Source organism: Pyrus communis, chromosome 12, assembly GCF_041283825.1.
Source record: "Pyrus communis isolate YQ-2024b chromosome 12, ASM4128382v1, whole genome shotgun sequence".
NCBI classification, from domain to species: Eukaryota; Viridiplantae; Streptophyta; class Magnoliopsida; order Rosales; family Rosaceae; genus Pyrus; species Pyrus communis.
In genome coordinates this window covers 13157372-13180319 of record NC_142576.1, presented here as the reverse complement: position 1 = coordinate 13180319, position 22948 = coordinate 13157372, and the positions used below count along the sequence as shown (strand labels likewise).

General features: G+C 35.9%; 1 protein-coding gene across 1 annotated transcript; it reads right to left on the bottom strand.

Annotated features, from left to right (window-relative positions):
* Positions 1-349: 349 nt before the first annotated feature.
* On the bottom strand, positions 350-2465 carry LOC137744775 (calmodulin-7). The gene is made up of 2 exons (XM_068484573.2): positions 2221-2465; positions 350-943 (listed from the first exon to the last, which is right to left on the bottom strand). Exons 1-2 carry the CDS (start codon positions 2294-2296, stop codon positions 570-572), a joined length of 450 nt encoding a protein of 149 aa, XP_068340674.1. The 5' UTR covers positions 2297-2465; the 3' UTR covers positions 350-569.
* Between the last annotated feature and the right edge of the window lie 20483 nt (positions 2466-22948).

The window sequence follows — 22948 nt, the reverse complement described above, 5'->3', positions numbered from 1 at the left end:
TTCTTTTTTTTTTTTTCGGTTTTTAGGGGAGGGGGCAGTGGGAGGGGAGGGGGTGTGGTTTCGCAATTCTCATCGCGGATGTCAAAATAGGTTCCAAATCTAGCAAAACTTCAACGATGTTCCGCAATAGAAGATATCCCGGGTGTTTTTAACTATCGAATCTTGACTTGTGTGATTTTAACCAAAGATCTAACCGTTGAAAGACCCAAAATATCTAATACTCCAGAACTCCGTAGAAAATTCCCAAAGTTCAGACCTTAAAGCCAAGTGATGAACGCCCTAATGCATAGAACAATGAATCCTCCCGCAAGGTTAAAAGGTTACCAATAAACAATAAAATGGAAACAAGTGAGAATAAAAAACAAATTGAACTGCCAAAACATTGTCAAAAGACCACACCACCTCCACAACAAGAGTCTAATACTCTTTTTCAAGGCTTGATTACAAAAACCATAACATAAAAATGGAAGCTAGGAATCCCAAATTAAAATTAAACATGTTCTCCCCCTCTTCCCTTTCCCCTTTTCTTCATTGGTTCATAAGTGAGTTGGGGTTCGACTAGTGGTATCTCACTTAGCCATCATCACCTTGACAAACTCCTCATAATTTATCTGCCCATCCCCATCAACATCAGCCTCCCGGATCATCTCATCCACTTCCTCATCTGTGAGCTTCTCCCCAAGATTGGTCATCACATGGCGGAGCTCCGCAGCTGAAATGAAGCCATTCTGATCCTTGTCAAACACTCTGAAAGCCTCTTTCAGCTCCTCCTCAGAGTCGGTGTCCTTCATCTTCCTGGCCATGAGGTTTAAGAACTCAGGAAAGTCAATGGTCCCATTACCATCAGCATCCACTTCATTGATCATGTCCTGGAGTTCTGCCTCAGTCGGGTTCTGCCCCAATGATCTCATGACAGTGCCAAGCTCCTTAGTTGTGATACAGCCTGCATAACAAAATTATTAGAAACAGCAATAAGTTGCGTTGTTTGCTTGGGCAGCAGACGTTTGCTTATGAGGAACTCAACTAACGCATCCAAATGCTTAATAGTAATAACTCTAGAATAAGCACAACAAGAAACACAAGAAATGCAGATTTTGGGACGAGATACAGAAAATTATTGGCATCATATCCTTCTAGATACTGGAAACCAGCGCCCATTTTGAACTAGTTCACCACGTAAACATAAATAGCCGTAAAGTAAAAAAAACACAGATGTTAGTAAGAACAATCTAAATGCAAAACACCCGTTGTGCAATACACATATGGGCGCAAACAAACATTTAAAAGCATGGTATTAGCAACTACGATCACCCATTAAAAAACAACACATATCAATTTTAAATGGAAGTTTTATCGAAAAGCCCGTGATACTGTTCACTTTAACGAAAAATCACATTTTTACACTAAAAAGTCAATCCGGTAGTTTTAACGAAAAGTCCGTAATACTGTTTACTTTAACGAAAAACCATATTTTTACACTAAAAAGTCAATTCATTTTATCCTTTATTTTGTCTATATCGTTAAAATTCAAAGTTTTAAAACCCTTTTCTTTAGTTTTCCTATTTTAAATTTCCTAGCAGCAAGAGTAATGAAGAACGAACACACACATCCCAAGCACGTATCAGCCCAACATGGAAATCGTAAGAAATTACAACACATCTGAGCATCCAACAAATACTGCATCGCAGAACGCCACATAATTCCGCAAGAAAGAAATCAATTGCCTATATCACATACTTACGCAACTTGATATGAGTTGGCTTTATAACAAATGGGTCTTGTTGCAAAGTGTATCATATCACAGAGATCCGAAATAAATTGCCATTTTTACTAATCACCCATCCTAATACCATTCAAACACGAGACTGAACCTATTTCAAATTTGAAATTTTGAATCGATCAAACCACAACGCTCTTTTCAATCTGATTTATAATTTCCACATACCCAGCTAGCTAATAATTTCACGAAACAAAACATAAAAAATAAAATTTGAATTTCAAAATCAAAATCAAAATCGACGATCTACAATTTTCCGAAAATAAATCAAATTAAAAACGCAAACAACATTTACAACAAGATTCAATGCAAAGATTAGATCCTAAATCAGAAAACACCAGACCCAGATCTGACATAGATGAAGGAATCAAAACATGTAAATAATACGCATAATATAACTGTAAATAATGGGTAGAAAAGAGACAGAGAGATCTGAGTCTAACCATCTCCATCCTTGTCGAATAGACTGAAGGCTTCCTTGAACTCAGAGATCTGATCGTCGGTCAGTTGATCCGCCATTGATCCTTGATTTTTTTTTTTCTTTGTTTTTCTTGTTCTCTTCGAAATTAGTGAGCAAAAAGAGAGAGAGAGAGAGAGAGAGAGAGAGTGTTTCAGACAAACAAGGAAAAGTTGTGGGTTTACGCGTTAGGCTGATATTTTTATATCGGCTTGCAGCGCATCTCGGTTCCAATGCATCCCCTCCCACCCAATCATCTCCCATACCATCCCTATTTTACCATTTTACCCTTAGTCCTCTTTATGCTCTTCCAAGTTGTGCATCTCCAAATTAGCATATTGTCCATATCATATGACTAGCACAAAAATATACATCTTTCTATACCATCACATCTTATTATCAAGTGAGTTTAATAATCTAAACTATTTATCAATAAAACTATGGTTGTCATTCAAAATTCTATGAAATTACTATTTTAATTCCTCATCAAAACTGAGCAAAAAAAAAAAAAAAAAAATATTCAATTTACTAATTACATAAACATAAATTTTACTGTTTTTTACACCAGCCTCACAGTCAAGTTAGCATATCATGCTCTATTTAAAAATAAAAAATAAAAAACTGCTCATCATTTTCCCAATTTTCATAATTGATTTTGTTTTTAAAAAATTCAAAAACTAATCACACTTAATAATAGAAAAACAAAATGAGATGAGATTGCTCACATGGTGTGTGTGGGCATCTGCTAGTAATTCTAATAAATAAGGGTGAATTGTAATTTCGCACTTGCTTCCAACATCCTATTTTTACTCTTTTTGGTAACTTCAACTACAATAACTCTCATTCACAACCAAGCGCCTGCATGGCATGTGTGGAAGTCAAGAGTAATAAAAGAAGAAAAAAAAATGTTTACCAAATATGTTATTATTAGTTTGTGTGTCACTATAGATTCACGCGTTTACACCACTTTTGTTAAACCACCCATTAATAATTATTTTTCTTGGAACCAACTAATTAAATTCCTACCACTTAGTCCTGTATGTGAGATGTCTTAAGTTTGATTCTCCCCAAAGGGGAATTTGAACCACATTATTGCTAGCTCATTATGAGGTTAAACCTTTTTCTTAATGTAAGTAATATCGTTTGTTCAAAAAATAATAATAATTTTTGTGTTCAAGTGAAAGTGAAGGCATTGAGACAAAGGTTTTAAGAAATGAATTACAAAATCTTATAGGTCACTTCTAATTTATTTAATACATGTTCAGTTCAAGAGCTATCATCTAGGATATTTAAGGTCATCTTCAACCGACCTGGCCAAAGAGTCGTAGGGCTAAAAATAGCTCGAAATGACATGAAAACTGTCTCCAACCAAAGGCTAGGCCAAATGGCTTGTGGGCCCCACCAGCCAAAATCCCTAAATCAGGCTAGCAGGTTGGCCATTTCTAGCCAGCCCTCCAACAGCAAAATGTCAAGATTGACTTTGTGGTAGGTGCAAGAATACTGGCTAGCCCTCTAACGCCAGAATGTCAAAATTGACTTTGTGGCAGGTGCTAGAATACCACTCTTTCTTCGTTATTGTGGCAAGTGGCACTCAAAATATGTCTGAAAACCTTATTAATTCAATTAAAATAATAAATTATTGAGGTGGTTATGTTTGGCCTATAGCCATTTGGCCCCCTTGGCTGGAGATGAGTTTTTTGTCAAAGGGCTATGCTTGGCCTATGGCCCTTTGGCCCTCTCGGTTGGAGATGGTATAAAATATGATCTGACACTGTTCATTAAAATATAATTTCTTGCTGGGCTATAGGGCTAAACATAGCCTTTGGCTCTCCTTCAGTTAAAGATGGCCTAAGTTGGCAAGGTATAAATCAATTTAAAATATGTTGTTTCTTTATTATTATCCTGAAAAATTAAATTTGACACCCTCTTTCAACATGAAAAGTAGTATATTATTTGGGCAAGAGCTAAATCATACTTCAAATAATTTTTTTGTCAGTTATGTCAAAAAACTATTAAGGGTGTCTCCAATGGGAGAAGCAAAATGCCTTGAAATTGACATTCTACATATTTTCTTTGCCAAAAAATTCTCGAATGGTGAAATGTAAGTTATCCATTTTCATCAGAAGATGTAAATAAAAACCTAAATTTACATTTTTTTTATATATATCTTTTGGTGGTGTGTCCCACTAATCAAAAAGAGAAAATTAAATAGAATCTCAAATTTACATCCCACTCTTTAGAATAAAACTTTTATCCATATTTGCTAAAAATGTAAAATGGAATGTAAATATGATTTTTGCATCTCAAATTTGCAATTTTCCCATTATAAGTGCCCTTAAAAAAAAAAAATATTTGAAGTTTTAAAATTTGGAGCAATTTCAGTTAAAGTTCATGTCTTATATACCATAAACTTCTCAAGTAGATAGCTATTAAAATCAATTTTGATTTATGAAATCCGACTTTTAACGATATAACATTGAGTTAGTATATTTTTCGTTTTTTTTTTTTTTTTTTTTTTTTTTGGTCAAGGAAGATTTAATCAAAGATACAAATTACATACAAAAGGCCCACAAATAGAGAAACATAAACAAGCAAAAAAAAAATGGCCAACTAGATAATCCAACAAGGCGCAGTCAAACAGCTAAGGCCCAATGACAAAAAAACACAAAACCGAGATATTCACTGTAGCCGCCTTCACCAAAACAATACATCTCGATCTGCACAAATCTATTGCCCATCACCAAGCATCACCTCACCAAACTCATCATCCAAACTTGAATAGCTTCTCCGAGCATAACCACAAAGTAGAGATAACCAACTAAAAGAAATCAATTGGCTATCAAGAGAAAGAAGCCCATGGAAAACCATGAGCAACATTGCCAAAAGCAGTTAGACAACAAAGATAAAGTGGTGATGTTGGGTATACTCGAGTCGGTTGAAGAATAGGAACTCCACACATATCTCGACGGAAAGTATGGCTAAAAAACGAATCTCAGAAGAAGGAGATCGAAGCCGGGATGAACAAGAGAAAGAGATGTCAGAAAGATAAGAAGAGGAGGACATATCGAAATGCATAGGAGGCGGAAACACAGCAGAATATGTGAACATAAAAGACAAAAAAAGAAAGGGGATTAAACTTTTGTAATAATCCTTATTTGTAAATATAGATGATTTAATATAAAATAACTTTTGTAACAAAGGAATATATTAAACTCTTTTAATCTACAGGGAGGCAATAATTGAACTCAGGTGCAAAAAAATAGGCATACTACTATCTAGGAAAAATTACATATAAAGTAAATTTTTAATACTTAATTTTATATTAAGACAACATTTTAAGGAGATATAAAAGTTAATTTATATGGAAGATGACGTCATTGTTTTTTTTTTCTTCTCTTAGTGTAAATTAGAAATTTTATCAAAATCTATTCTCAAGGATTCTAAACAGATAGTAAAACGTAGCACAATGAGATTGGTTAAAAATCTTATTGAAAATCCAAAATTCTTACAGGAGCATGACACGTGGTGCTACAGAATTGGTTACAAATGCACTCAAAAATCTATCCACAAAAATTGTCCTTTTGAATAATGACACATGGCGTAACGAGATTGGTTAAAAATCCTACTCAAATTAAAAGTCCTAAGTGGTTGAGGGCAGGTAGTACTTATGGCATGTACGCAGTTTTACTAAAAATATACAAACTGATTCTACTCAATTTATACAAACTGATTCTACTAAAAAGTATACAAAAGAGATTCTACATACATTTGAAACTGATTCTACAAAAATGGTCGAGGAGGGGGTTAGACTAATTCTAGAAATAAAGGATACAAACTAATTCTACATATAGTTTTACAAAGTGATCCTGCAAAAATGATCGATGAGAGGTTGAGTTGATGGCGCAGATTAATTTTTTTCAAGTTGTGTGAGTTGGGCTGTATTAACAAACATAATTTTTAAGGGTAGGCAGGTATTTTTAAAAATTGTTTCCATGTTTTTTGAGCTGGGCTTTAGGTATTTTTGTGTTTTTCTCTCCTTGAAATGTTTAAAAAGTAGTGAAATTCCTTGAAATATTGTATATATTTTTGTCTCTATATGCAATGCTCCCTACCGACATACCCCGACCGGAGTCGAGGGATGTTGGCCGTCACCCGAAGATGATATAACCAAAAGTATAAGTGATGTAAAAATGTGACTAAATTAAAACCGAAACTAGAACTTATTTAAACTAATAAAGTGAGTGCGCATTAGTGGATAGAACCCATAGAATGCAAATATTCAGAGCATAGATGACAAAGAGTGTTTAATCAAAATTAGTTAAGTACTTAGTACACAACGGGATAAGTTCCTACACTTAAATAGGGATATGTCAAAATTGCTGGCTAATCCTCGTACGCCACAGAGTAATTCTGCTATCTAGGACTTGGAGGGGTGAAAAACAGAAGGGTGAGTGGGAACAAAAACAAAGGTATATAAAACACATTTATTTTTCAGAACATGCTAACCCCTTGCTATAAAACATGTATAGTTTCTTGAAAAATCATACTACGTACAAGTATGAAAACAACAGTAAATAATAATAATGCCAAAATACGCCAAACTACAATATCTTAACAATAATGATGCTAGAAATATGCCAAACTACGATATCACAACAATAGCATAATGAAAACAGGTTGCTCATCAATCTACGCTAGCAATGAGTTCATGCAGATAGTTTCTGACATGAACACGATTGGGGTGTAATGCATAAGTATGCTCTAGTGCTACAATCACGTGAAGACTAGTGATAATCGCGATCACCTACGAGTCGGAGTTGCTTAATGCAACATGTACAACATGACTGACACCTACTTGGATCCAAGGCGAGCGTGCAGTGTAGAGGTGAACATACACGTGAAAGACTAGCCCTGGCCCCGAGTGAGCACTAACACCAGGGTGCAGCAATGATGAGCAAACTACATAAATATAACCATGCCATAACAATTCAATAACTCCTAATCAACATTGTAAGCTTACCTAAGCATCTTGTAGGATTATTTTAGCATTTCACGGCATTATAACATTTCTTATAACGTATTAAATCATGGCACTATTGTTTTTAGATTGATATTACGTCTATTATGCCATGATTAAACATGTTATAAGAAATTTTATATTGCTATGAAATGCTAAAATATTCCTACGGGATGCACATGTACGTTTGTTGACTAGAATTATTGAATGGTTATGGCATGTTCATATTTATGCATGTAGTCTGCTCATCATTATTGTACCCTGGTGCTAGTGTTTGCCCAGGGCCAGGGCTAGTCTTTCACGTGTATGTTCACCTCTGCACTGCACACTCGCCTTGGATCCAAATAGGTGTCAGTCTTGTCATACAGGTTGCATTAGGCAACTCTGACTCGTAGGTGATCGCGATTATTGCTAGTCTTCACGTGATTGTAGCACTAAAGCGTACTTATATATTACACCCTATTCCTGTTCATGTCAGAAACTATCTACATGAACTCATGTCCTATCGTAGATTGATGAGTAACCTGTTTTCATTATGCTATTGTTGTGATATCGTAGTTTGGCGTATTTCTAGCATTATTATTATTGAGATATATAGTTTGGCGTATTTTGGCAGTATTGTTATTTACTGTTGTTTTCATACGTATACGTATTATGATTTTTCTGGAAACTATATATATTTTACAACGAAGGGTTAGTATATTTGGAAAATAAATGTGTTTTATATACCTTTGTTTTTGTGCCTATTCACCCTTCTGTTTTTCGACCCTCCAGGTCTTAAATAGCTGAATTCTCTGTGGCATGCGAGGAACTCCGGCAGATTCTAACATATCTAAATAAATGTAGGGTCTTTTCCTTGTTGTGTATTAAGCACTTTAATTAGTTTAGACTGCACACTATTTTGTCATCTATGCTCTGAATATTTGTACTCTATGGGTTCTACCCACTACTGCGCACTAACTTTATTAGTTTAAATAAGTTCTAGTTTTGATTTTAATTTATTCACATTTTTACATCATTTACACTTTTGGTTATGTCATCTTCAGGTGATGGCCAATATGCTTCGACTCCGGCTAGAATGTGTCAGTTTTGTATCAGAGCATAAGATTTTTGGCAGTCATGGATTCCTTGTTTATGCTATAGGTCCTAATAATTTTTGATCTCTTATGTCAGAATCATGCCACCTCGTAAAGAACTACGTGTCCCTTTTGAGACTCATTTTCCCAATTTTAGGCAACTGGGTGAGGCAATCGCTAGCGCCATTCAGTCCACACCTTGTCCTCCCTAAAGGACCACCTTAAAGACTATGTCCCACCTACAGATAAATAATTTCTTCAGTAATGAGGAGCTCGAGAAATCTGAGATTTGGATCGACCATGTTGAGAAGACTTTCCGAGTTATGCAGCGACAGGGGAGTCTTCTAGATGAGAGATAGGTCGAGACAACGACTTGGTTTTTCTGTCTGGGAGTTGGATCGTGGTGGGCTCAGGAGTCATGCCCATTGTCCATTTAAGATGCCACGAATTGGAATGTGTTCAGACTCCTATTTGAGGTGAGATTTACACCTCTGGAGTATAAGGACTGGAAGAGAGAAGAATTCACAGAGTTGAGACAAGTTAAGAAGTCAGCCACAAAGTACCATCGAAAGTTCACTGACTTATCCCATTATTGCCCCGAGATTGCTGAGAATACTAGGGAGATGCTCCGTTATTTTAAAAAGGGAACTCGTAAGCGGTTGCGTTCTTTAGCGACTTCTATTATGTGCTCTACCTACCAAGAATTCTTTGAGGTTCTGCTTCGTGTTGAGGATTCTATAATGCTCCTGATGATGACGATGATGATGAGGATAAAAGTAATGCCTAGGGTCGTGTCAATAGCAAGCACAGGGTCGTGTGAATCACATCACCTTGCAGGATGCTCAGGGTAACCTTGACTTGATTATGGGTATGTTGAATGTCCTTGGCCATTTTGCTAGAATATTAATTGACTCGGGTGCTACTCATTCTGTTATTTCCCATACATTTGCTCAAAAAACTCAACCTCACCCCACTCCCCTCGGTTACGAGTTAAAATTCATAATGCCTAGGGATGAAGTTTGTTATGTTAGTTAGGAGTATCGAGGATGTCGTAATGCCAGCCAATCTTGTTCATTTAGATATCGTTGACTTTGACATTATATTGGGCATGGATTGGTTAGATTACAACCGTGCCATGCTGAATTGTCATTAGAAGATTGTTATTATTAAGGCTACTTAGCTCATGTAGTAATGATTGAGGACACTTATGCTCGCATGGAAGACGTTCAAGTAGTCAGACATTTTCCTGATGTTTTTCCCGATGACTTACTTGGTCTACCACCGGATCGTGAAGTAGAGTTCACTATCGACCTAATTCGAGGTACCGATCCTATTTCTCTAACTCCTTATCGTACGACTCCTGTAGAGTTAAGGGAATTAAAAACTCAGTTGCAAGAACTTGTTGAAAATGGGTTTATTTAGCCAAGCACTTCCCCTTGGGGAGCTGTAGTCTAGTTTGTAAGGAAGAAAGATGGAACTTTGAGGCTATGTATCGATTACAAGTAATTGAATCGGGTAATGATAAACTGTTATCCGTTGCCTCGTATCGATGATCTTTTTGATCTCGAAAATCAATCTAAGGTCTGCCTATTATCAATTGAACATCAGAAGTGATGATGTTCTGAAAACAGCATTCCGAACTCAATATGGTTTCTTATGATGCCATTCGAGTAAACTAATGCTCCAACAGCTTTTATGGACCTGATTTATCGAATATTCCGTCTGTACCTTGATAGGTTCATAATTATCTTAATTCATGACATTCTGGTGTATTCTAAGAACGAGGCTGACCATGCCAGGAATCTACGTCTAGTTTTGAAGAAGCTAAGGGAGAATCAACTGTACACTAAGTTTAGTAAGTGCCAGTTCTGGCTGGATCAGGTGTCATTCTTAGGACACGTGATATCAGTTCAGGGTGTTCTCGTAGATCCCTAAAAAGTAGTAACAATGGAAAACTAGAAGAAACCTCAGACTATCACTGAAGTTAGAAGTTTTCTTGGTCTTGCGGGTTTCTATTGACGTTTTATGAAAGATTTCTCAACTATAGCCCTGCCTTTGACAAAGTTGACCAGGAAATGAGTTAATGTTGAATGGAGTGATGACTGTGAATGGAGTTTTCAACAGTTGAAGTATTGTCTCACTCATGCACCTGTTTTGGCATTTCCCGATGACAGTGGGAATTTCGAGATCTATAGTGATGCCACTTTAAATGGTCTGGGTTGCATGCTGACGTAGTATGGAAAGGTGATTGTGTATGCTTCACGCCAATTAAAACCCCATGAAATGAATTATCATACTCATGATCTCAAGTTGGTAACTATTGTTTTCGCTTTGAAAATTTGGCAACACTATCTTTATAGGGAAACATGTTGAATCTTCACATAAGAGCCTCAGGTATATCTTCACTCAGAAAGAACTTAAACTCCGGTAGTGTAGATGGATGAAGTTGATCAACGATTATAACTGCATTATTGAATACCATCCTGGTCGTGCGAATACTATAGCAGATGTTCTTAGTAGGAAATCTCACGGTCAACTTAATGCTCATTATGTATGTTGTGTTCCTTTTCTGACCGACCTAAGATCCACTGGAGTAGTTTTGGGAACAGATCAACAGGGAGCCTTACTTGCCAACTTTCAAGTTAGACCTATTTTATTGGATCGTGTTCTTGGGGCTCAGATGAATGACTCTGAATCCCATAAGTTAAAGCAAGCGGTGTTAAGCGGTAATAGGGGAGCTATAAGGATTCGAATGCCTAATTGTATGCTCATGCAAGGCGATCGGATGTATGTACCTAAGGTGGAAGAACTGAAGAAAGAAATACTCGATGAGGAGCATATTTTAGCTTATGCAATGCATCCTGGGGGCACTAAGTTGTATCATACTATCTGATATTTCTACTACTGGCCAGGAATGAAAAGTGAGTGCTAAATACGTGAGTCGTTGTTCGGTCTGTCAGCAGGTCAAGGTAGAAAGAAAAAAACCATTTGGGTTGCTACAGCCACTTCCCATACCCCAGTGAAAATGGGAAGATATCACAATGGATTTCGTGTACAAGTTGCCTCGTACACGTAATGGCTATAACGGTATTTGGGTGATAGTAGATCGACTTACCAAGTTAACGCACTTCATACCTGTTCGTGAAAACTATTCGCTAAGTCAGTTGGCCAAACTCTTCATTTATGGAATCGTCAAGTATAATGGTGTTCCAGTTAGTATCATCTCTAATCGGGACCCCAGATTTACTTTGAAATTTTAGGTAGCATTTCAAGAAGCTCTTGATTCGAAATTACTCTACAGCACCGATTATCATCCTCAAACCGATGGGCAATCAGAGAGAACTATTCAGACGTTGTGAGACATGCAAAGATCTTCAGTCCTACAGTTCGAAGATGTATGGCACAAATGCTTGCCTTTGATAGAATTCGCCTACAACAACAACTTTCACTCCAGCTGAGGCGCTTTATAGGAAACCATGTTGTAAACCATTATGTTGGTTCGAGGTAGGCGAAAGAGTTTTAGTGGGCCCTGAGATTGTGGATGAGACGACATAGAATATTCAGGTGATAAAGGCTAACCTGAAAGCAGTGCAGGATCGGCAAAAAAGTATAGCTGACAAACATTCGACAGACAAAGTATATAAGGTTAGAGATTGGGTATTCTTAAAGTTGTCACCATGGAAAGGCATTGTACGTTTTGGGAAGAAAGGAAAGCTAAGTTCTCGTTACATCAGATCATTGAGCGAGTATGTGAAATTGCTTACCAACTTGATCTACCTCCAGAGTTGTTAAAGGTGCATAATGTGTTCCACGTGTCAATGCAACAAAGATATGTCTCTGATCCGTCACATGTAATTCCTCCTCAGCCGTTAGAGATTAATCCATATTTGACTGATGATGAGGTTCTAGTGACAATTCTTGACAGGAAAGACAAAGTTCTCAGTAACAAGACCGTTCTATGGTGAAAGTCTTATGGAGAAACCACTATGTTGAGGAAGCCACTTGGGAGACAGATGAGCGTATGTGAGATCTTTATTCACGCTTGTTCTTTGATTATGATCTGTAGTAATGTTGAAATTTCGAGGACGAAATTTTCTTAAAGGGGTAGATTGTGATGACCCGTCCATAATTTTCTATGTAATTTTATCCCCAATTGTGTAAAGTGACGTTTATGTCCTTTTTGGTAAAAATGGAAACTGACGTGGACATACTTATTTGGCTTTTAAATTATTTAGTACTCGTCTTTACGAACTCGTGAATGCCAGTTAGACCCAAATCGGATCTATAACGAAAAAGTTACGCTCAATCAAAGTACATTAACAACGGGTAAAAATGTACACACGTGTGTTAATGTATCAGTGTTGGAAACATTGTTTTTGATAAGGAGACGGATTTTTATGTACGATTTATTGTACAAAATGTAAAAAACCTTATCATTTTCTTCTTTTAAAACTATTTCGTGTGCCCTCAAAACCCTCATATTCACTCATTTTCCCCTAAAACCCTCATAACCAATCAACACACTCCCTCAAATCCTTCACCCAATCAAAATCACTCCTCACACCTCTCCCTAATCGGAAACTGCTCCATCACTCTCTCTTTCTCTCTTTCTCTTTCTCTTCTCATTCTCTCTCATTGAAACTTTCCCTTTCCCTGCAAACTTCTAGAACAACATCAAAACTTCATAGATAGAGCTCACAAACTCCACGATTGTACTCCTCTCGAACCCACGAACTCAGCCATACTAGAAATGACCGAGTTTTGACTCACCAACTCGGAAGGTCCGACCCTGTGAGTTTTCCTTCGACGAGTTTTAGGCCGAGTTACAAGGTTTTAGGACGTGGGGAAGTTTCTACACAACTTCCTACGGTCCCTAGACTAAGTTTGGAGTCAAGTTGACATCAAAGCAAGCGAGTTCGAGGAGTCTAGTTTTAGGCTGAGACTTTTGAGGCATTTTCAGGCCATTTCCTGTCCATTTTTGGACTTTCGAGGCATTTTCAGGCCATTTCCCATCCATTTCATGTGATTGTAGCACTACATCATACTTATACATTACACCCCAGTCCTGTTCATGTCAGAAACTATCTGCATGAACTCGTGTGCTAGCATAGATTGATGAGCAACCTGTTTTCATTATGTTATTGTTGTGATATCGTAGTTTGGCGTATTTCTAGCATTATTATTATTATTGAGATATTGTAGTTTGGCGTATTCTGGCATTATTGTTATTTACTGTTGTTTTCATACTTATACGTAGTATGATTTTTCTGGAAACTATACATGTTTTACAGCAAGGGGTTAGTATATTCGAAAAATAAATGTGTTTTATAAACCTTTGTTTTTGTGCCCATTCACCCTTCTGTTTTTCGCCCCTCTAGGTCTTAGATAGCTGAATTCTCTATGGCATACGAGGAAACTCCAGCGGATTCTGACATATCTAAATAAATGTAGGGTCTTTTCCTGATTGTGTATTAAGCACTTTAATTACAAAATACTAAACACTTCACTACCCTCATAATTACAAAATACTAAACACTTCACTACCCTCATTAACTGTTGGTTCCATTTCAAAAGAAATATACTATTAATTGAAATTTTTAAAATTAATGTAGTTAATTTCCAAGAGACGTGTTAATAAAGGCTTATTTGGTTGATATTTGGGCTATGATGCTTTCTAGTTGGTGAAGTTTATCTTCACTCATTGCCAAAGTAATTCTGCAGCCCATTTAATACCTTAGCAAAAGATGTAAATGTTTTTATTCGAATTTAATTGATTAATATAATTCTAATCTTACGAAAATAAAATTAAAATAGTTAATTGTTACAACCATAATAAAAGGTCAAATCTGTTCAAATATCAAATATTGTTAAAAGACAAAATCCCTAGTTGTCAGCGGGTTCGGGGTTCTCTCTAGGTGAGAGATTTTTACTTGCATTTGGGATTCTGGAGCTTATTAGCTCGATCCCTTGCAAATTTCTGGGGATATTAGCTCGATTACAACCACGCTTTCTCCAAACTTTCCTTTCACAAAGTGCATGCTTTATTAATAATCTTTTGACGATCGTAAACACCATTCCTTTCCCTTCGATTGGTGTTGGAGTTGGAATTGAACTTGTTAGCAATTTTAGGCCACAAGACCTTTTTATTTTGATTTTTAACAACGACACCATCTTTGCGAGTAGAAACCCATACCAAGCACAAAGCAACATCTTCATCATTGGACTAATTAGGTCCTCTAATATGATTTCTCGCCATCTTGAACATTTTGAAAATGGGAAGAATTAGTTTTGGAAGTCAGTAGAAAGAAAAAAAAATAGAAGAATTCTAAAAGGAAAGTAAATTATGTGTGGATGTTTGAACAAATACATCGGTAGTTATTGAGTTTTTAGGTGAATTTTGATTTAAATCATTTTTTAATTATTTTTAGCCGGATTTAATTTAGGCCGTTATATCTTTTCTTTTACCATTATATTTGATCATATTCAATCACAGTCATTAGATTTAAGGTATTTATAAATTTTATATTGAAAAAAATAAGTTTGAATCTGAACCATTAAATCAACCAATGGTTCAATCACGTGGTTCGTTGGATCGGAAAATAGTCGTTGGGCTCCGAAATTGGTGGTTGACAAAGCTGTCGGCGGTGGGTCCCACCCGCTACAACTTTGCTGCATGTCAAGCTTGAGGTGTGTCAGATCACCCCATTGGGAGAAAAAGTTGGCACGTCTACGCGCATTGGTGTGACACCGCCAGTTTTTTTGGGCTAAGTTTGGCCCAATTTTAAGTTAGGTAAATGTCCTTTTGATCATCTGAATTATTACTCAAGTTAAAATTGACCACCTAAACTATTTTTCCCATTTTCAATAAGCCAATTGACCCCTCACCATCATATTCGAATAAATTTCATTCACTTTATTATCAAATACTAGCACGTGATTACTCTTAAGGATAAAGTCGTTCTCATCTGTCATCCCTTTTATCCCCTCCAAAACCTAACGATGAAAGATCGATGGTACATACATCTTCTGATTTTTCCTAAGATCCACATCAAAGCTTGCGGCCAAGCAGGAAGATGTTACATACTTGGATGTGTGCTCTCTCCCACATATATGTTCTCCTCTGTGTGTCTAAAACCTAACAGTTGGGCCTCTAGCAACATATGAAGCAAAAAGTTTTCAAGGACAGCCACGATTTGATGCGCAATTTACTTGAGTATTTACACACACAAGAGTCAATGTTGCAATCCTAATTTCATTAAGAGTGGGAATGTTTAAATTCTAGTAGATTATGTATTCCTATAAGATCTACAAGATTTTTCTCGTACAACTTGTACTACTTAAAGAATAAGTTTCTCCCGCTCTCCCTTTTATTAGTATAAATACACACAAGACATGAGAAATATAAACCCCATAATTCCTCAAGCCTTTCTCTCTGTTACCCTTGCTGCCAGATCTTTCCCTCTCTATTCGCACAGTAAAATTAGGCCTACAACAACTTGCTTTTTATTGTTACATTGAGGGGCATCTTGGGCAAGGTAATATTTTGAAAAAGGTCAAAACGGTAAGAAAAATGTGAACTACTCGAAAACTGAAATTAGATACTTGAAATTGGGCTCCACGTAGCATCTAAAGAATACGTGCCAAAATAAAAGACAATCAGAGAGTGGAGCTCAAGTAGTCCTCATTGTATCCAAGCAGTTCCTCTGGTCAATTTCCGTGCGCGAAGGGATTTTCAGCTTTTATTTTTTTTGTTTTTCTTTTTGAATGGTCGAATGATGTGACTGCTCTCACTGGTACTTGTAATTTGACGCGGTTTCTACGCGTACGCGGGATGTGAGCTCATCCTCTCACACGTTGACCCGCCACGTAGCATTCTCCCGTCCCCATCTTGCACTATCTCAGGCCTGGTAAATGGGTTGTCTGTCGTATTCATATCGTTTCGTATAACACATATTATCTTAACGGATCGTGTCGTGTCACACCCGTTATCTTAACGGGTCCTTAACAGGTTGGGTCACTTTACCCAACGGGTCAAGTAACCCGACTCGTTATGATCCGCTATAACCCGTTAAGAAAAATGTATTTTTTTTCTTAAATTTTCACATACCACACATTGCTACATAAATATTACTTTAAAACATTAAAACACATTTGTCGTTTAAGTATTTGTTTGGGCCCAAAATAATATTGTTGGGCCGAGCAGCAGGATGTACTCGGCCCAAGGCTGTGTCAAATACTATGGGTCGAATGATAAATCCCGGGCCAGTTGGCAAGGTCGGACAAGTCCTATCCTAAGTAGTCCAGATAAACAGAAAGGGTCGAGGAAGTCCTGGTACGACCTGGATTCCCGACCGGCAAAGAATAAAGCCTCGAAAGGGGGGAAAGTTCAGAAACCCAGTGGGAATGGGTGTGTTCGAGTTAGAGTTGAAACGGGACAAGGACTCCCAATCCAGATCACGATGCAAATCGGTCTCAAGGAATGGGGTGCTATAAATACAAGAAATCACGCAACAGAAAAACCCCTTCAATCCAGCATACAATTGCCCTGCGCAAAACCTCTCAAATACCTTGAGATTTTTCCTTTTCTTTTTCTGCTGATACACCTTCAGTTTGGATAAACAGCATTGTGGAGGCACCCGGCGAGCACCTTCAGTTTGGATAAACAGCACTGTGGAGGCACCCGGCGAGCACCTTCAGTTTGGATAAACAGCACTGCTGCCGCAGAATCAGCCGACCGAGAAACACCTTCAGTTTGGATAAACAGCACTGCGTCGAGGCCAACCGGTTACCTATCTAAGTCTCGGCCGAGAAGGGTTTTTGAACCCTTGTTGGTAGAGGTCACCTTGCTAGCCTTCTCGGCGTAGTCAGGTGTTACGAATTGTGTTGCCTGGCGTACTGGACGCCGAGTGATTTTATGATTGGATACTCGCAAGTAAGTTTCAGGGTTCGGCATTCCGACGGCCGAACTACATTTACCATCAAGACATACATCACATTTGAGTACCTGTGCCCATATTGTTTGGTCTCGATTCGGCATGCTTATACTCTTACGAATATAATCACAGTGACCGAATCGTGCTCCGACGATTTGTGAACTTCGCAGAATTAGTAGCCTTGTCTTCAGGCTATAGAACCCAGAGACCGAGAGTGTTCCTTCCTCGGTCGCAATCGCAAGATAGAGAAGTCAACGACACGCTCAACGTGACATCAGCAAAATTTACTCCTCGGCCAAGCTCGGCCGACGAGTTGGCACGCCCCGCATGCAACCGAAGGACGTAGTTAGCTTATTAGTTACTCGGCCTGTGCGCCACGTAGATTTTTGTAATTTTAGAGTCAACAGTATTACATCTACACTTGAAAATAAGAGCCTAATAAACAAACATCTATACAATACTAGTCTATTACAAAATATTAAATGTGCAAGGATATGCAAAATGAAAAAGTTTTTGTTTTCAAGGTTGTGAAGCCTTTCTCAAAAGTTTAAACTTTGCCAATAGAACTCAAAGCTTGCATGTTATTCCTTTTACAAAATCCTCAATTTTCATCGATCATCATGACATAAGATTTTGTGGTATCTACTAATGTAAATATTTTAAATTGAAGATCAAATTCATTCATTGTATTCATATACGGTCAAGAAGTGTAGCTGTAAAAAATCATCAAAATCGAAGTTAACATAACCGTTAAATAGTGATTTTTCGTTAATAACTGTTGAAAAGTTTTATTCCGGTACTTGATCTCTGAATGTTTGTTTTTTGCAATTTTTGGTGTATGCGATCTTGAAGCATATACAAACAAGTTTGACGGTTTAATCGTTGAAATTATTTTCGTAAAATGTGTATCCCATCAAAACGATAGATTCACTAACACTTAGAATTTATTTATAATTTCATTAAGTATAACATAAGATTTTTTGGTATCCACTAGAGTAAATATTTTAAATTGAAGATCGAATTCATTCATTGTATTCATTTAGGGTCAAGGAGTGTAGCTGTAAAAAAATCATCAAAAGTAGAGTTAAAATAACCGTTACATCGTGATTTTTTGTTGATAACCGTTGAAAAGTTTTGTCCTATTACTTGATCTCTGAAGGTTTGTTTTTTGCAATTTTTGGCACATGCGATCTCAAAGTATATAAAAACATGTTTGATGGTTGGATCGTTGAAATTAGTTTTGTAGAATGTGTATTCCATCAAAACAATAGATTCACTAATACTTAAGAGTTTATTCATACTTTCATTAAGTGTAACATAAGATTTTATGGTATCCACTAGTGTAAATATTTTAAATTGAAGATCAAGTTCATTCATTGTATTCATATAGGGTCAAGGAGTGTAGCTGTAAAAAAATCATCAAAATCGGAGTTAAAATAACCGTTAAATCGTGATTTTCCCTTGATAACCGTCGAAAAGTTTTGTCCCTTTACTTGATCTCTGAATGTTTGTTTTTTGTGATTTTAGCGTATGCAATCTCAAAGCATATACAAACAAGTTTGACGGTTGGATTGTTGAAATTAATTTCGTAGAATGTGTATCCCATCAAAACAATAGATTCACTAACACTTAAAAGTTTATTCATACTTTCATTAAGTATAACATAAGATTTTGTAGTATCCACTAGTGTAAATATTTTAAATTGAAGATCGAGTTCATTCATTGTATTCACATAGGGTCAAGGAGCGTGGCTGTAAAAAATCATCAAAATCAGAGTTAAAATAACCGTAAAATCGTGATTTTTCAATGATAACCGTCGAAAACTTTTCTCCCGTTACTTAATCTCTGAATGTTGTTTTTTGTAATTTTTGGCATATGCGATCTTGAAGTATATACAAACATGTTTGATGATTGGATCGTTGAAACTAGTTTTGTAGAATGCATATCTCATCAAAACAATAGATTCATTAACACTTAAGAGTTTGTTTATACTTTCATTAAGTATAACATAAGATTTAGTGATATCCACTAGTGTAAATATTTTAAATTGAAGATCGAATTCATTCATTGTATTCATATAGGGTTAAGGAGTGTAGCTGTAAAAAATCATCAAAATCGGAGTTAAAATAACCATTAAATCATGATTTTTCGTTGGTAAGCGTCGAAAAGTTTTGTCCCGTTACTTGATCTTTGAATGTTTGTTTTTTGTGATTTTTAGCCTATGTAATCTCGAAGCATATACAAACAAGTTTGACGGTTGGATCGTTGAAATTAGTTTCGTAGAATGCGTATCCCATCAAAATGATAAATTCACTAACACTTAAGAGTTTATTCATACTTTCATTAAGTATATAACATAAGATTTTGTGGTATCCACTAGTGTAAATATTTTAAATTGATGATCGAGTTCATTCATTCTATTCGTATAGGGTCAAGGAGTGTAGTTGTAAAAAAATCATCAAAATCAGCGTTAAAATAACCGTTAAATCATGATTTTTCGTTGATAACCATCGAAAAGTTTTGTCCCATTACTTGATCGCTGAATGTTTGGTTTTTGCGATTTTTTGCTAATGCAATCTCGATGCATATACAAACAAGTTTGACGGTTGAATTATTCAAATTAGTTTCGTAGAATTTGCATCCCATCAAGTTCAATGGTGTGTGTATATGTATACTTATTAAGTAGATTTAAATTTATTTATTTTGTACGTATAACACTGAAGAAATGGAATGGTATGTATATTTAAGCCGATCCAGTGGTCACCAATTTTTAATATTTAATTTAATATATATATAATTATTATAGTTTTTAGGGGTATAAAATTGTTAAATTAATATATATATAATTATTATAATATTTTTTTAGGGTTATAAAATTAATATTTTGCTTATCGTGTATCGTGTTACCCACGTGTATACCCAAACCAACCTGTTATCTTAATCGGTGCTTATTGGGTTACTCGATAACGATCCGATTCGTTATCGTGTCGACCCGAACACCTGTTAATTTCATGTCGTGTCGTGTCGGGTTATCGGGTCGTGTTAAGAATTGCCAGACCTACTTATCGCATCTATTTCCTTTTCTGTCACTCACATGCCCTTTCCCCATTTGACTGTTCAATTCTCTCCTTTGCTAAATTTCTTTAGAATGACTTGCGTATGAGAATAACATTTGGCTACTCGAACGATGAATAAGAGTTTTTATTTGAAATTGTTCGTTATTAATTTATAGAATTTTTTGTTTACATTCAAAATCATTTATATTAAAAATAGAGTTCTCTATAAAGATTTTTTTTTTTTTTTTTGCAAAAAATCAATTAAAATTAAAGTCATTTAGTCATTGAACTGTGTAAAAACTGATGCACGAAATTTATAAAAGCACTACAAACCGTCTACAATAGATTGAATAAATGACATTATGACATTAGTTTTAATTGATATTTTTCAAAGATCATATACACAGTGATTCATAATATAGAAATTTTATTTGAACCTGTATAACTTTTTTCTACACCAAACTTAAACTTTAAATGTGAATTATCTTTCTTACCATATTGCATAATTACCACCAAATCCATGATAAAATTAACAATGAAACTAAAATTTATCAATAAATTCACAGCCCATATTAAACTCTACCTTCACGCAATGTTTATCCTAGTTATTCCGGCTAAAACCTAAAGAGCTTTTGTAGGAAACAAGCTTTTTTTTATCAATGGATGGTGATTTTGAAGTTTTGAATCCTCCAACCAAAATATGAATTGTTTTATGCAACTTTTTTTTGTTTGATTTCAATTTTTTTTAGAGTTGAGAAGATTGGTTTTGGGTTTCAATTTACAACCATCAATGTTTGAAGTTGAAAAATATATATATTAGTTCTTTAATTAAAAATTATTCAATTTTATTTTCTAAATGGTGTAAAGATAAGTGTACATTTTTAATTGAGTTTGTGAGGGTAGATTAGGTAGTATATTTGTATTTAAAGAGATATTAGTTATTTAATTAAAAATAATACGAGTTTAGAGAGTAAGTTGGTGTAGAAAGACGTTATAAGGGTTCGAATAAAATTTCTCATCATAATAATGAATAGTTCCGATTATAAGCACAAAACTTTGTAATTATAACACGAAGAGTTTTGAGTAGGAAATCTTAATCATCCTTGAATAGCCAAGCATTATTCTACATATAATGAATTCATGCTACGTGACATCCTTGTTCACTGATACCTTTTATATAAAAAAATTTCTTTACATTGTAATACAACATTACCATGGGTAGAACAAAAGGATGAAAAATAGGCGGTGGTGTTTTTGTAAACAAGTTAAAGTTTTGGTGTATTGGTAGTTCATAAATATGATAAAATTTGTGCCAATATCGTAAATAAGTTGAACTTGGGTGACACTGGAAACAATTTCTTTATTCCTTGAGATCAATTGTTGGAACCAAATTTGCTCATTGTCGTGGACAGAAAAGTCACACAAATCCGACTACTTGTAAGAAAGCAAACAATCGTGGTTAGCTTAGGGTACTGATGGAGAACTGACAAAACGTTCTCCGACAGTCAAGTTAGTAAACAATGTAAGACTCAAGCAGTGGGTAAGAGAATTAGCAAAGAGTGTATTATTCGATAATCGTGCTACCAGAGATATGCCCTAGATGAGGGTATTTATACTAGTCGGAAGAGGGACCTTTTAGACTATAGACTGAATATTAAATCGGGAGAATCTAAGAGGATATCTAAAGATAGATATTGTTTCCTCTTAGGAGTGTGATTGCTTGTGGCGCGCATCAATCCCTAAATTGTAAGAATCTCTAAGAATATAAGAAACCTGTCTGATTCCCAAATCGAATAAGGTTTTCGTGTCTTGCAGAGCAAGAATGGTCAATCTCAACAAAGCTGGTGGACTTCGCCTACCTTTCGGAGTACAAGAAGATGCGGTGGCATCACTGGTCTGTTTGAGTAGCTTAATCCGATAGGAACTGTTGAGTCCATGATCAGACTTATGAAGTACACGTATTTCGATCCGTCTTACTCTGGCCCTGAAAAATCATGGTCCTACAATCAATTGTTTCTTAATTTTAAATGTTTAGCCAACTATTTCTTAACCTTTAGAAAATTTTAAGATTATGAAACAGTTGTCGGTGCCAAAAAAAACATTAACTTATTTATGATACTGTCACTGCACTCAAACTTTAACTTATTTACGAAAATGTAACCACACTCAAACTTCAACTTATTTATGAAAGTGCCACCTCCTATTTTTTTTATTTTCTTATTATTAATAAAAGTCTATTGCCATTTTTTCATTAAACTTTTGTTATGTTAATCCCTTTTCATTAAACGCCCTTCGCCACTAACTGTTAGGCTGAGATATCACTATGATGATAAACTACCTATTTCACGTATGTTACTTTCAATTACTACAAATAGGTACTCAACGACAAGACCACCTTTCCAAGGAGACATAGCATGCCAGTGTGAAGATTCAGTAGCCCATGCAAAGTCATCCTTCCTAACGTTAGGCTCAATTTCTCCAAGTACAAACACTCAATAGATAATGTGATATGGAACTATGTGGCTAAAACTTTTGCTATAGTTATGATTTTTTCTAGTGTGTGTAAAACGACATCACTTGACTAGTACATAACATATTCTACTCACTGGGTGATAGAGGTTACTCATCCCTC